At 44.3% G+C, this 13,535-nt stretch overlaps 1 protein-coding gene across 4 annotated transcripts in view; it reads left to right on the forward strand.

The window, feature by feature from the left end:
• LOC119568151 (proline dehydrogenase 1, mitochondrial-like) overlaps positions 1-13,535 on the forward strand; it is a 55,557-nt gene that overhangs the window by 27,829 nt on the left and 14,193 nt on the right. For 2 of the 4 annotated variants that reach the window (XM_037916558.1, XM_037916583.1), the window contains exons 3-5: positions 4,482-4,541; positions 6,958-7,130; positions 12,488-12,552. In XM_037916558.1, the coding sequence (XP_037772486.1) occupies positions 4,482-4,541; positions 6,958-7,130; positions 12,488-12,552 (298 nt within the window). Of the gene's footprint in view, positions 1-856; positions 896-4,481; positions 4,542-6,957; positions 7,131-12,487; positions 12,553-13,535 lie in introns of all 4 variants that reach the window. The other 2 variants (XM_037916567.1, XM_037916574.1) reach the window with 2 other exon arrangements.

Here is a 13,535-nt window from a genome sequence, read left to right on the forward strand (position 1 = left end):
ACTAACCGTCCTTTTTTCTTCCCTTCTCTCTCCCCTCCTCCCCCCTTCCTCCTCCCCAATCCCTCCTTGTTCTTGTTCTCTCCTCTCTCCCTCCTCCTCCTTCTCCCCCCTCCTCCTTCTCCCCTCCTTGTTCTTTTCTGTCTTCTTCCTCACCTTTCCTCCCTTCTCCTCCTTCTCCCTCCTTGGTCTCTGCTTTTTCCTTCTTTCCCTTTGCTCTCTCCCTCCTCTCTCCTCTCCCTCTTCTCCCTCCCCTTATCCTCTTCCCTCTCCTCCCCCCTTATCCCCTCCCCTCTCCCTTAAGTCATCCTCTGTCCCTCTCTCCTTTCCCTCTTCTTCCTTTCATCTTCCTCCCCCTCCCCCCTCCCCTCCCCCTCCCCATATCATACCAACACCAACGAGGCGTCCGCCTGTGGATTACCTTTTTTTTGTGTATATTACAGGATTTTTTGGTGAATTATGTGAATTTCTCCTTCCCTCCTGCCTATACGTCCCCACCACGAGGGGATTATGGGCTTGGGGTCATTTTCCCCGATTCTTGGGGTCAGACTTTTGCGTTGCAGGTTAATGAGCGGCCAATGACGACTCCCCTTGTTTTCAAAGTGTTTTTTGATTCTCTTGACAGGCAATTTCCTGTAGATATTTTATTGGTAAACTGAGTAATTTTTTCCTTGTAAAGTACACATTTGGAGTTGTTTTTTTGCTGTAATGTTTTTTTTTTTAAGATATAGCTTCTTTTTTCTCCCTCTTATAAGCTATCAGCTATGTCCCTCCTTCCCACCATTTTATATCATCCTCGCTCCTCGAAGTTGCACGATTCCAGACTTATGTATTTTAATGATGTACTTACTCTATCCTGGTCCTGCTTGCCATCATCCGAACGTGAGGAGGAGAAGGGGTAAGTCTGGCCGGATGTTTTATTCCTTGCCTCTTGTTCCTCCCCGCCAGAACGAAGTGAGAGAAAGAGTCTGTTCTTAGTATTAGAATAAGGAATGGGGGTGGGGGTTGCTGTTGGGGGTAGAGGTGGCATTGCAATCTGTGATAGACTGTATGGCCGTGTGGTACTGCAGGCTGTGTGGTCTTGTATGCGTTTTTTTTTTTAATTCTCTTTAAGATTGTCCGTCCGTGTGTACAGAGGGTGTGTACTCCGTCTCGCCACTAAAAGTGCTCGAATTTCAGAGGGACTTCTGTTTTTATCAGTTGGATATCTCCTCGCCTTGTGTAAACGGCGGGAGGGATGTTTCCATTCATTGGCGAAAATACTGAATTAAAACGGGGATAAAGTTTGAGTACCCAAATGAAAGTACTTTCGAGGAGAACGCCTTGTGTATAACTTTATGAATGAAGCTTTGCATCTTTATTTCCTTGTGCATCCATGCTCTGCGTCAGTAAGGCTTTACCAGTGTGTAGCTTATCACTTATTTGTTGTTAATACGCTGAATATCAGTTACCTGCCTGCATTACATGATTTGCCAAGGTCTGTCGCTGTGATGGTAGTAGCAATTAGGGAAAAGAACTTGGAAAGTACGCACAAAAATGATATTGGAATGAAAAATGCCTAAGTTTACAAAAAAAGTCACCATTTGGAAGTCCTCACAAGAATATCTGTAAAAGGTCACAAGTCCGTATTCTTTTCCCTAATTTCTAGCAGACATACCGAAATATATGCTCAGCTGTAATGTTATTCATATCGAAACGGTCGCTTATGGAGTAATGACAATTTTTCGCGACATTTAAAAGAAAAGTTGAGAGAGAGACAGAGAAACAGGGGAAAAAGATAGATAGAGAGAGAGGGAGATAGAAAGGGAGAAAGAGAGAAAGAAAGACAGGGGGGGTGAGGGAGAGGCCGAGCCTGGGGGCGTGGGCGGGGGCGTGGGGGGATGAGGGGAGGCCCGAGGGAGGGCGGAGGCAGGCCGAGGGCGCCTCGTGCCCTCGCCGGTCGATCGCCATCTCCTCACCCCTCACTAAGACCCCTCTCCCTCTCCTCTCCTCTCCTCTCCTCTCCTCTCCTCTCCTCTCCTCTCCTCTCCTCTCCTCTCCTCTCCTCTCCTCTCGTCTCCTCTCCTCTCGTCTCCTCTCCCTTCTCCTTATTCCTCCATCTCCCTCTCCTCTCCTTTCCCTTCTCCTTATTCCTTCTGCTTCTTCCTTCTCCTTCTTCCTCCGCCTTCCTCCTTCTTCCCCTCTTCGTTCTCCTTTTTCTCTGCGTTTCCTCTCCTTCTTCCCACTCACTTCTTCTCCGTCTTTACCTTTTTCTGCTCTCCCCCTCCCCCTCCCCCTCTTCTCCTCCTCCTCTCCTCTCCTCCTCTTCTCTCCTCCTCTTCTCTCCTCCTCTTCTCTCCCCTCTCTCCTCCTCTCTCTCTCCTCCTCTCTCTCTCCTCCTCCTCTTCTCTCCTCTTCTTCTCTCCTCCTCTTCTCTCCTCCCTCTTCTCTCCTTCCTCTCCTCCTCCTCTCCTCTCCTCTTCTTCCTCTCCTCTCCTCTTCCTCTCTTCCTCCTCCTCTTCCTCCTCTCCTCCTCCTCCTCTCCTCTCCTCTTCCCCTCTCCTCTCCTCTTCCCTTCTCCCCGTGACCGCCAGTAGACCGCATGACGCCCGCTCGACGCCCGCTCGACGCCCGCTCGACGCCCGCTCGACGCCCGTTGGCTTCAATGATCTGCGGCGGCAAGGAAAGTGTGTGTATGGGGGGGGGAGGGGGGCGATTTCTCTTCTTTTTCCGTCCTTCGTTTGTACCTTTTATTTCCTCCTCCTTGTGCCCTTCATTTATTTCTTCTTTTCTTTCTTTCTGTTTGTCCGGGTTTTTCTTTAAATCGTGTTTTATTTTTGTATTTTGCGGTTGTTCGTCGTCTTCGTCGGTTCGCCCTCTCCTCCCCCCCTCCCCCCCGCCCCCCTTCTTCTTTCTTACTTCCTTTTCATGTTTCTCCCTCCATCTCTCTCTCTCTCTCTCTCTCTCTCTCTCTCTCTCTCTCTCTCTCTCTCTCTCTCTCTCTCTCTCTCTCTCTCTCTCTCTCTCTCTCTCTCTCCTCTCTCTCTCTCTCTCTCTCTCTCTCTCTCTCTCTCTCTCTCTCTCTCTCTCTCTCTCTCTCTCTCTCTCTCTCTCTCTCTCTCTCTCTCTCTCTCTCTCTCTCTCTCTCTCTCTCTCTCTCTCTCTTCTCTTTTCTCTTTCTCTCTCTTCTCCCTCATTCCTTCCTCTTCATTCCTCCTCCTCCATCCTCCACTTTTCCCTCCTGTCTTCTCTCGTGCCATGTTCTTCTTTTGTGATTCCATTCCCGCGAGGAGAGAGAGAGAGAGAGAGAGAGGGAAAGAGAGAGGGAAAGAGAGAGGGAAAGAGAGAGGGAAAGAGAGAGAGAGAGAGAGAGAGAGAGAGAGAGAGAGAGAGAGAGAGAGAGAGAGAGAGAGAGAGAGAGAGAGAGAGCTCCATAACCAGGCTCGAGTCCTTTTGTGAGAAAGAGCTTATTGTTTGAAGCTTTCTTAGGAAGTGCGCAAGTCTCGATGATGTCTGCCCGGTCAATAGATGCACTGGTTTTAAAATAGTGATACTCTTTTTTCAACCTTACTCCTGGCCAGTAAAATGAACAGATTTACGAAATCGTGGGCCAGCGCTTGGCACAAGGTCGCGCGTTCACCCCCGGGCTTTGGCAGACACTTTTCTTCCTCATATCATGCGCAGTTTGACGTCTCCATTAACCCTGCGCTTCTTCCTCTCCTGATGCATGTATTAGGTAAAAGTGCTGCGCATTATCAACACATAACGCCCTTGCAACGGTGACAATATTCGCCTTGACTTGTGTTTTGCTTTGCGCGCGTGTCTCTTTGTTACTGCTTTAGATCGATGTGCACTCTCGCCGTGCTTGCAGTCTACCTGAGATCTAGCACGTACTCAGCCTGATTGCACGCACCCACCCCTGCCTCGGCTGGCGCTTGGTCTCCATTTTATCATAAACTGAGGCCAAAGCGCCTATCCCTGCTAGCTCTAGTATATTGGTAACAAATCCCGGTATATTTATCTCTCACAAGTTTTTGATGCAAGTCATGTTTATGTACGTCTTTTTTTTTTTTTTTTATCAATACTGACGATGTGTATGGATGTATGACTCTGATCTAGATCCACTTTTACGGACATTTTTAAGACACGTGGACCTTCACGAGAGGGGGTAGGGTATGACACGTAGACTTGAAATAAATTTATCCGTCTTTAAAGTACGAGTTTCATGACGAGGTTAGAGACGAGAGAAATTGCGAAAGCGGTCCCTGTGAATCACGTATCCCCCTGTCGAGTGGCGTTATTGGGTTTCGTCCTGTGTGAGGAATGCCCCGCGAGGTAGATCCCGCGGCCACAAGTCCCCCAGGGCATCGTCACGGTAGGTCCTCGTGCGATTAGCTCGCCCCTTGCGGCAGGCAGCATGGCGCCTCCACGGTGTCCACCGACTTCGCTGTGTGTCCTGAGAAAACGAGACTGAACGACGTCTTCTCTTGTGGTCTCCCTTGCAGGTCCTGCCGCTCGACGCGCTGGAGGAAGCGGCCGCCACGGAAGATCCGCTCGCCCAGATGGTATTATTGAATGGCAGCTGTTCCCCCGTCTTCTCGTTGTGTCCCAGAGTTGTGTGGCTATTTAACGTTAGCTATTATGTTCCCTGACACCGCGGCTGTACAAAATAATGAGACTAACTTTGGCCGGCCTGGTGCGCGGACTTTGATGTAAGCACAACCACTTAGGTGTAGTCGGCCCCAAACCAGTAGACCTGTAACCTCTGTGGGGCGCAAGGCCTCCACTTTAATGGCGCTTGGTGCTTTAAAAGCTACTTAGTTACATCTCACCGCTAAGTCGAGTTTAATTCTTTCCTGATAGAACTCATCTTACGTGCTCGTCCCACACGAGTTACCTAATTATTAGTTTTCTAGCAGAGGGTCAAATTCAGATCTTTGAAAAACAAAATTTGTGAAGCAGCGGAGCATCAAGTATCTCCCGTTTGATCTTAATGTAGATGCAAACAAAATGCAAAGTCAACAGTTTACGTTTCCCGCGGCGACATTAGGCGCTGTTGGCAAACCAATCCATTGAGAAAATAGTTGAAAGTGCGCCACGGGAGAACAGGAGGCGTGCCAGTACTCACGGAGGAATGAGAGAAAAAAAAAGAGAATCTGTCTCCTTATTTTGTAAAGCCACCCACCTTTCTTGATGGCGTGCCCTCTCATGCAGCCAACATTTGAGTGCCGGTGTTTGTGGTGACTTCCTTGCAGAGCCTCCCCGCCGCGCCCCCCGCCGTCTGTGCTGTCTGGCAACCTGTCGCCGCTTTGTTCCATTTCTAATACTGGATTTGTTACTATTAACTTACTGATACCCATGGGATGAGGGGGTATTTTGGTGCTGTTAAACTGCCCTTTCAAAGGCAGGTCAAAAGCAGGCCAAATTCGAGGGAAGGGCTGAGTAATTGAACTTGTGACATATGAGCCAGTGTTTGTGCTTGCTGGAGTCACTTGGTAGGTAGGGTTACACGGTGGGGAAAAAAGGCATAAAGATAGCCTTGTTATTTCTAAGAACCAATATACATTTTATCAGAGGTTTGGTGAAGTCAGCACTAGGTATATATGTGTTATCTCATCTTATTTTTACTTTTCGTATTTAAAGGTATATGGTATTAAAAATCAAAGAAGTTTTTTTCCATTACCCAAAAGACCAGATAAGTTGGGTTAAAAAAATTTCCATCAAGAGCATTCATTACTATCAATCCAAAAAACGGTTACGAAGCTTTATGATATCAATTATTCATTTTGTTATTTTCTCTAGCGAGTCATTCTTAATTAATCTTTATATTGACCAACTTCTTTAACTTTATATCACGAGCCATGTGGTTACTGGCATTCTATCAGCCTAAGCTTTTTTGATTTCTTGTAGAGCAAACAACGCTAGGTCAGCCTTTGCATTACTGAAACTCACTCGCTCTCTCTCTGTCTCTGTGTCTCTGTCTCTGTGTCTCTGTCTCTGTGTCTCTGTCTCTGTGTCTCTGTCTCTGTGTCTCTCTCTGTGTCTCTGTCTCTGTGTCTTCTGTCTCTGTGTCTCTCTCTCTCTCTCTCTCTCTCTCTCTCTCTCTCTCTCTCTCTCTCTCTCTCTCTCTCTCTATATATATATATATATATATATATATATATATATATATATATATATATGATAAATAATGTAACACAGACCTTAAAGGTATATTAATGCATATACTTAAAAGTAGACTAGGCCATTGTTTATTAGACTTCGCATAGATTTTCATCTTTAGGTTAATAGTTCAATTAATATTGATATAAAGGTAGTAACAGTTAGGATATTTTCAGATATCGACGCGTTAGATCGTGGTGAAGTAAACATGTTTTTTTTTCCTACCACGGTTATGGCTCTGCGTCGATGCGAATCGATGTAGAGAGGTTGATTGGCCTTTTACGGAAGCGAATTAGATAAAAGCTGTTTAAATTATTTAGAAAAAAAAATTCATTTGTTTTAGAAGAAGTAGAAGAAGGTGTTGGTTGATTTAGGTTTTTAAGAATTCAGGGATTTTTGATGTTTTTTTTGTTATTGTTTTTTTTTTTCAGTCATTTGCTTGAACAATGTCTATTTCGCTTCTCCCTAAGGCGCCGCGAGTTCGCTGTTTGGAGCACCGCACACACACACATATATATATACATATAATTTACATCCATTGGACTTCTTTTCTACGTATCCTTGCTTTGTGTCCAGGTGTCTTTAAAGTCCTAAAGTGTTATAGTGTTATTACTGATGTAATTTTGACTCGTGTTGACGCACCAGACCCATAATGATAATGTAGGATTCGCACTCTAAAAAACTACGTCGCTGATATTTATTATTCTATCCATGTAGTTCAGTGTACATGTATATACTTCGTTGGCCTTCCCGTGTAACTCTCTCTCTTCAAAACCCTCTTTGCTGGCTTGAACTTGACTTGGCTTCGTCCACGTACAGGGGTTGCGAGTCCAAGGCGGAGGGTTCGAACGCCATGGAGCGCTACACGCCGCAGAGGAAGTTCGCCGATCGCCGCCAGCAGGTGTCAGGAGCCAGGACCTACTTCTACGTGAACGAGGCCCAGTGCGAGAAGAACATGGAGACGTTCATTAACTGCATTGACGCCGTGTCAGGTCAGAGGATTTCTGAACTAATATGTTATTTATGGTGTTTTTAAGTGTGGTATTTAAGCCTTTATTGTTTTTCTATTTTTTTTTAGCATTCTTGGGTTGTCTTCTCTATCATTTTTTTTCGTATTATTATTAGCAAAGTTCTGTCTTGTAATTAGCATATTTGTCTTGTTATTAGCATAGTTCTGTCTTGTTATTGACATTTTTCATTGTCTTTTTTCTTCAGCATTTGGTTTTCTTATTTTTCTTCGCAGTTTGGGGAGCAGGGGATAGGTTTATAAGGGGATCTCTGTCCCTGTAAAGAGGCGAATGCCCTCTCATTTTTTCCAATTGTGGTGGTGGTTATCTCTGTGAGCAAGTATCGCTTCAGGATTTTATTTTGAATTTCCCAAAATATAGAATGGTACCTTTCTGTTCTCCCTTTTTTGGATTTTTTTTTTGTTTCTTGATAGCTTAATGAGTTTACGAGCTAGGACGGTGTAGAGGTAATGAAGAGGGTCCATGGCATTCACTACCGACCCGATTATCTCCTGATGCATATTGAGATCCTTCCCATATTGATTCTATCGATCAAGAATAATAGGTGATGGGGACGAAGACCTTATAATGCCGTGTTATGGCTTATTGCCAAACGATCCAATATTGTTGGCGGAGTAGCGGAACCCGTTTAGTAAAATGAGTTCGGAAAACATTAAGGAGATCAGCACCGTTTTTTTTTGTGAATTTTTAATTAGACTTTAATGCTAATGGACAAAGTTTTTAAGTCTTATGGTGGAGAGTTTATATATATATATATATATATATTATAAATATATATATATATATATATATATATATATATATATATATATATATTCTCTCTCTCTCTCTCTCTCTCTCTCTCTCTCTCTCTCTCTCTCTCTCTCTCTCTCTCTCTCTCTCTCTCTCTCTCTCTCTCTCTCTCTCTCTCTCCCCCTCTCTCCCCTAGGAGTTTGTTATTTCGAGAAGTATTTTTTAAAGCTATTTTTAGTCAAGTTGTGTTGAGGTCGATGACGAATTAGGGAAATAGCGTCTGTTCATCGCCAAAGGATCGGTGAAAGAATCTCGTCTGTTTATAAGGATGATGCATTATCACTCTCTAGCTAATAGGATTTAACAAGGTCACTGCCCGTCTTAACAAGAGGAGGCTAGGTGGGGGGGGGGGGGGTTCCTGTGTGCCGAGGGGTAAGGAAAGCTTCAATTATGAGCTTCATTATGCCTTTCGCCGGACGCTCGGCTATTCATAGTACGGTGTTCGGATATTGCCTTTGAGAATTAATTGTTTGGTGAGCGATTAGACTGTTCCTTTGTTTGACGTAGTCTTCTGTATCAAATTCTCAACACTTAGATTCATATTCACTTGTTTGATATACAAGAAACAAACAAAAGACAAACAAACAAAAATTGTTCCTGATCTTGCTCAATCCTAGTTGTGTTAAGTTATCCTTCTAAGAAGTATTGTAGCAGCGTGTACATTGCGAGTGATTAGTATGATAACTGCTTGTACACGGCGTCTAATTAGCTTCGATTGGGTAGAATGTTGGGGTTTGTGGCGATGTTGTTGGTTCGTGTGATAGAGCAGGGAAGTGAATGAAACACTCACTCACTCATTCACACTCTCATTTTCACTTACTCTCACTCTCACTCTCTCAATTTCACTTTCACTCATTCACTCACGCGCACGCGCGCGCGCGCGCGCCGAGTGAATGAGCACACACACACACACACACACACACTGTGTGTGTGTACGTGTGTGTGTGTGTGTACGTGTGTGTGTGTGTGTACGTGTGTGTGGTGTGTGTACGCTGTGTGTGGGTGGTTGGTGTACGGTCGTGTGGTAGTGTGTGTGTAGTACGTGTGTGTGTGTACGTTGTGTGTGTACGTGTGTGTGTGTACGTACGTGTGTACGTGTGTGTGTGTACGTACGTGTGTACGTGTGTGTGTGTACGTACGTGTGTGTGTGTACGTGTGTGTGTGTGTGTTACTGTGTGTGTGTGTGGTGTGGTATGTGTAGTGTATGTGGTGTGTGTAGTGTGTGTGTGTGTATATGTGTGGTTTGTTAGTGTGTGTGTGTGTACGTGTGTGTGTTGTTACGTGTGTGTGTGTGTGTATTTGTGTGTGTGTGGTATAGTGTGTGTGTGTGTATGTGTGTGTTATGTAGTGTGTGTGTGTGTATGTGTGTGTTGTATACGTGTGTGTGTGTGTTTGTGTGTTGTGTGTTGTGTTGTTGTGTGTGTTGTACGTGTGTGTGTGTGTGTATAACGTGTGTGTGTGTGTGTTGTGTGTGTGTTGTCTGTGTTGTGTTGTGTGTTATCTGTGTGTTGTGTGTATACGTTGTGTTTTGTCTGTTGTGTTGTTATACGTGTGTGTGTGTGTGTATACTTGTTGTATATGTGTTATCGTGTTGTTGTGTGTTGTTGTGTATGTATGTTGTTGTATACCTGTGTGTTGTGTTGTATACTGTGTTGTGTGTTTTTACTGTGGGTGTTGTTGTCATTATGTTGTGTTGTGCTGTATACTCTGTGTGTGTGTTGTATACTTATTGTTTGTTCCTGTGTGTGCTGTGTATACGTGTGTGTGTGTGTTTCCTGTTGTTGTGTGTTTCTTTGTTTTTCTTTGTACTTTTCTTTGTTTTTATTTCTTATTTCTGTATGTGTTGTTATCTTTTTTTATTTTTTCTTTTTTTTGTTCTGTCTTCAGTTTTGTTCTTTTCAGTTTTCTTTTGTTTATTCTCTTTCATTTCGTTTTTCTTTTTTCTCTATTTTCTTTTTTTCATTTTTTTTGTTCTTTCTTTTCCTTTTCTCTATTTCTTCCCTTCCTTCGTCTCTCCCCCCCTCGTCCCCTCCTCTCCTCTTCCTTCTCCCTCCCTCTCTCTTTCTCTCCTCCTCCTCTCCTTCTTCTTCTCTCCTTCTCCTTCTCCTTCTCCTTCTTCTTCTTCTCCTCCCTCCTCCTCTTCACGTTCTCTCTCTCTCTCTCTCTCCTCTCTCTCTCTTCTTCTCTCCCCTCTCTCTCTCTCTCTCTCTCTCTTCTCTCGTCGTCTTCTCTCTCTCTCTCGTCGTCTTCGTCTCTGTCTCTCTCTCTCTCTCTCTCTGTGTATGTGTGTGTGTGTGTGGTGTGTGTGTGTGTGTGTGTGTGTGTGTGTGTGTGTGTGTGTGTGTGTGTGTGTGTGTGTGTGTGTGTACACATGCGTGCGCGCGCGTGTGTGTGTGTGTGTGTACACGTGCGTGCGCGTGCGTGCCTACCTGTGCCCCAGTGTCTGTTCCCCCTTCCGAAGCCTCCACCTCTTCTGGTCCTCCTGTTCTCATTTCGCGGCCAGACACACTTCCGACTTCGTTCTCTCCCTTTTTTCCTTTCCTCGTACCTTGCTCTCACTTTTCTCCCCCCCAACACGCACACATTCGCCAGTTTTCTCTCCCTTCTCCCTCGCCCTCAATCCCTTCCTTCCTTCCTCACTTACTTCCTCCCTCCCTTCCTTCCTTCCTTCCTCCCTTCCCTTCCCTTCCCTTCCCTTCCTTCTTCCTCCTTCCCTTCCCTTCCCTTCCCTTCCCTTCCCTCCCTTTTCCCAATGCGGCGCGCGTGCATCTGCGCGTGCGAGAGCAGCGTGTCTACTCGGGTCTGATGAGTCACATGTCTAGACACCTGCTGGCTGTTCCCTGCACGTTGCCACTTAGGGGGAGAGGGCTGCCGGATGTCGCGAGCTTGCATGTCTGAGTATTTTTTAAACCGTTATGTTGAATAATGAAAAGTGTGAGTCGAAGAGCGTGTGTGTTATTTTTTACACGGCTGGCGCGAACGCATTTTAATATAAATAGGTCTTTGGTGATTTGTGTTGTCTCGAGGGTTTTGCTAGGTTGCGAAAGGACGTTTGATTATGATGGATATCGAATGTATTTTTTTTTTAAGGAGATTTATTTATTTATCTAAACTGCTTGTTTGTATATTATTGTTACAATTGATAATGATAATAAAAATTATAATAAAATAAAGATAGTCATGATATTATTACTGTTATTATTCATTATCGTTATATTAATATTATTTCTACAGTTAAAGAAAATAACAACCCTTATGGATACCAGGTAAATGGAAATGCAGGGAACAATATATATTCATTGGTAGAAATATATATAATCTTTGGCGACCACGCGATGTATTTTGTATAGACAAAAGGCATCTCCATCGCACTGTTCGTGGCCGGCCAACGGAAGCTGCAGGGCGTGCCTTTCGACTGACCCAGCAGATTGAGGTTACTTTGCGAGACGAGGAGTCGTTACCCTTTCTTAAGAAAAAAAGAAGAAGAAAGAGCGAGATTAAACGTATTGTTTGTGCGCCTGAAAGCTGGATACGAAATATGGTTATTCTCCTTTTTCTTCCGAGTAGGCAATTTTACGAAAGGTTAAAGTTTTGCAGGCATAGAAGGCATTGCATCCGCTCCTCGTCATGCATTTACACCTACTCAACGCTCTGCAGCCGTTCGAAGAGAGCCTAAAACGTCATCATGATGACGAGTAATTAAAAACACCCAGACACTGCAATTAGGCATCATAGAAGGAGTTTCTTGGCAACGTGACAGTGGTTGAATATACTGCAGTGCGGGTCCATGTTCGAGTGGCTGGAGACCCACTCTCAAGGGGGGAGGGGGTGCACTGGGACCTTGAATCTCTCTCGCTTTTCCTTTTTAGCACAAGGATGTTTGAAGAGTCCGTGAGAGTGTCTGTCCCTAAGCGGCTCGCACTTTAAGGAAAAGTGGTGGTAGTTTTTTTTTTCGCTCTTTTAGGTGTATTTGTGAACTGCAGTTTGGCGGGATTATTGAATATGTAGTTTGATTGGACGCCGAGTCACGCTGTTTGTTGTTGTTGTCTTTGTTACTTATTCGTTACTGGTACCTTTGTTATTGATATCGTTATTATTCCTACAGTTGATTTTATTGTTATTTGTATTGGGTATGATGATGATAACAGCAACAATGATGAGGATGACCAAGGTCGTTTTTATTCTGACCATGAACTCATTACAGGTCTACGGAAATATACGACGCTAGGTTTAGCCTCAAACTAAACTAAACATTTACTTAAACCTTGTTTATATATATATATATATATATATATATATATATATATATATATATATATATATATATATATATAATCCTTGACTGTTTTAAGAGCCACATATCTCTTGGCAGCCACAGCATTTCAGACACCCCAAGCTGTCACGCGGATAAGCATTGCACTTCATGTTAATAGTGTTGCATATTCAGCGCATAATCGCCAGGTTTCTGGGCCCACAGCTGCACATGGTCCCACGCCTCTTGTGACTGACGTGAATGTTGTGTATTCCAGACGCGACTCATGGCACGGGCTTCGCTGCCATTAAGATGACTGCCCTTGGTCGACCGCAGCTCCTGGTGAGTACACGGGAAGGGGGAAAGAGGAAGATGGAGGGGGGAGAGGGAGAGGGAGAGGAGAAGAAAGAGAGGGAGGAAGGGAAGGTAAAATAATAAATAGATAGATAAATGGGTAAATTAATAAATGGAGGAATGGGTAGGTGGGTAAGTAGGTAGGTAAGTAAGGTAAGGCAGGACGGACGGATAGACGGCTAGATGGCTAGATAGATAAACTAGCAAAGAAGGAAAGAAAGAATGAAATTACTAAAAAAAAAAGAAAAATCACAAAAATTCAGTGCCTCAACTTCAATTTACTGTCGGGGAAATGGTCACCTGTTGATGATAAGATTGCAAAGTGATTATTTTTCGACAGGATGTGAACCAGGCATGCGCACTTGTAAAATTCCAAACAGATGAAATGCGCGTTTTTTTATTTATTTATTTACTTGTTTTTTAGTTTCTTGAGATACACACACACTATTTTTGTGGCCCTTAAGATTTTAATGATGGTATTGAGGTGTTCCTTCTATATTATCATTTCGTATTTCCATATTTTCCCCCCCGTAACTTGCGGTATTTATATTCACTCCATACAATAGTATTATCATATGATATTCGGCTACAGACTCTTAGTACCTCCCAGAACAATTCCAAAATCTAGAAAATTACAAATATATACATCGCTTACGGCATACCTTTCAAGCGTTCCTGATGAAACAAGAAAAGGTATACATCACCAAACCGTACTTGTGCCTAAGCCATTGTTGACATACATCACGTGAAAGTCAAAGGCACGTGGGTGGTGCAAATGCGTGGGTTGTGGGAAGCGCCTCGGGGTGGAACGGGAGTGAGGGGTGGGGTGGGGAGGTAAGAGGTAGGAGGGGTGAGAGGGAGGGGGAATGAGGGGTGGGGAGAGTGAGGAATGGGGAGTGAGGGGTAGGGGGAGTGAGGGTTGGGGTGGATGTCTGTGTGTGTGGGGGATGGGGTGGGGGGGACTGCCTATA

This window comes from Penaeus monodon, chromosome 4 (genome assembly GCF_015228065.2).
Source record: "Penaeus monodon isolate SGIC_2016 chromosome 4, NSTDA_Pmon_1, whole genome shotgun sequence".
Classification (NCBI taxonomy): Eukaryota; Metazoa; Arthropoda; class Malacostraca; order Decapoda; family Penaeidae; genus Penaeus; species Penaeus monodon.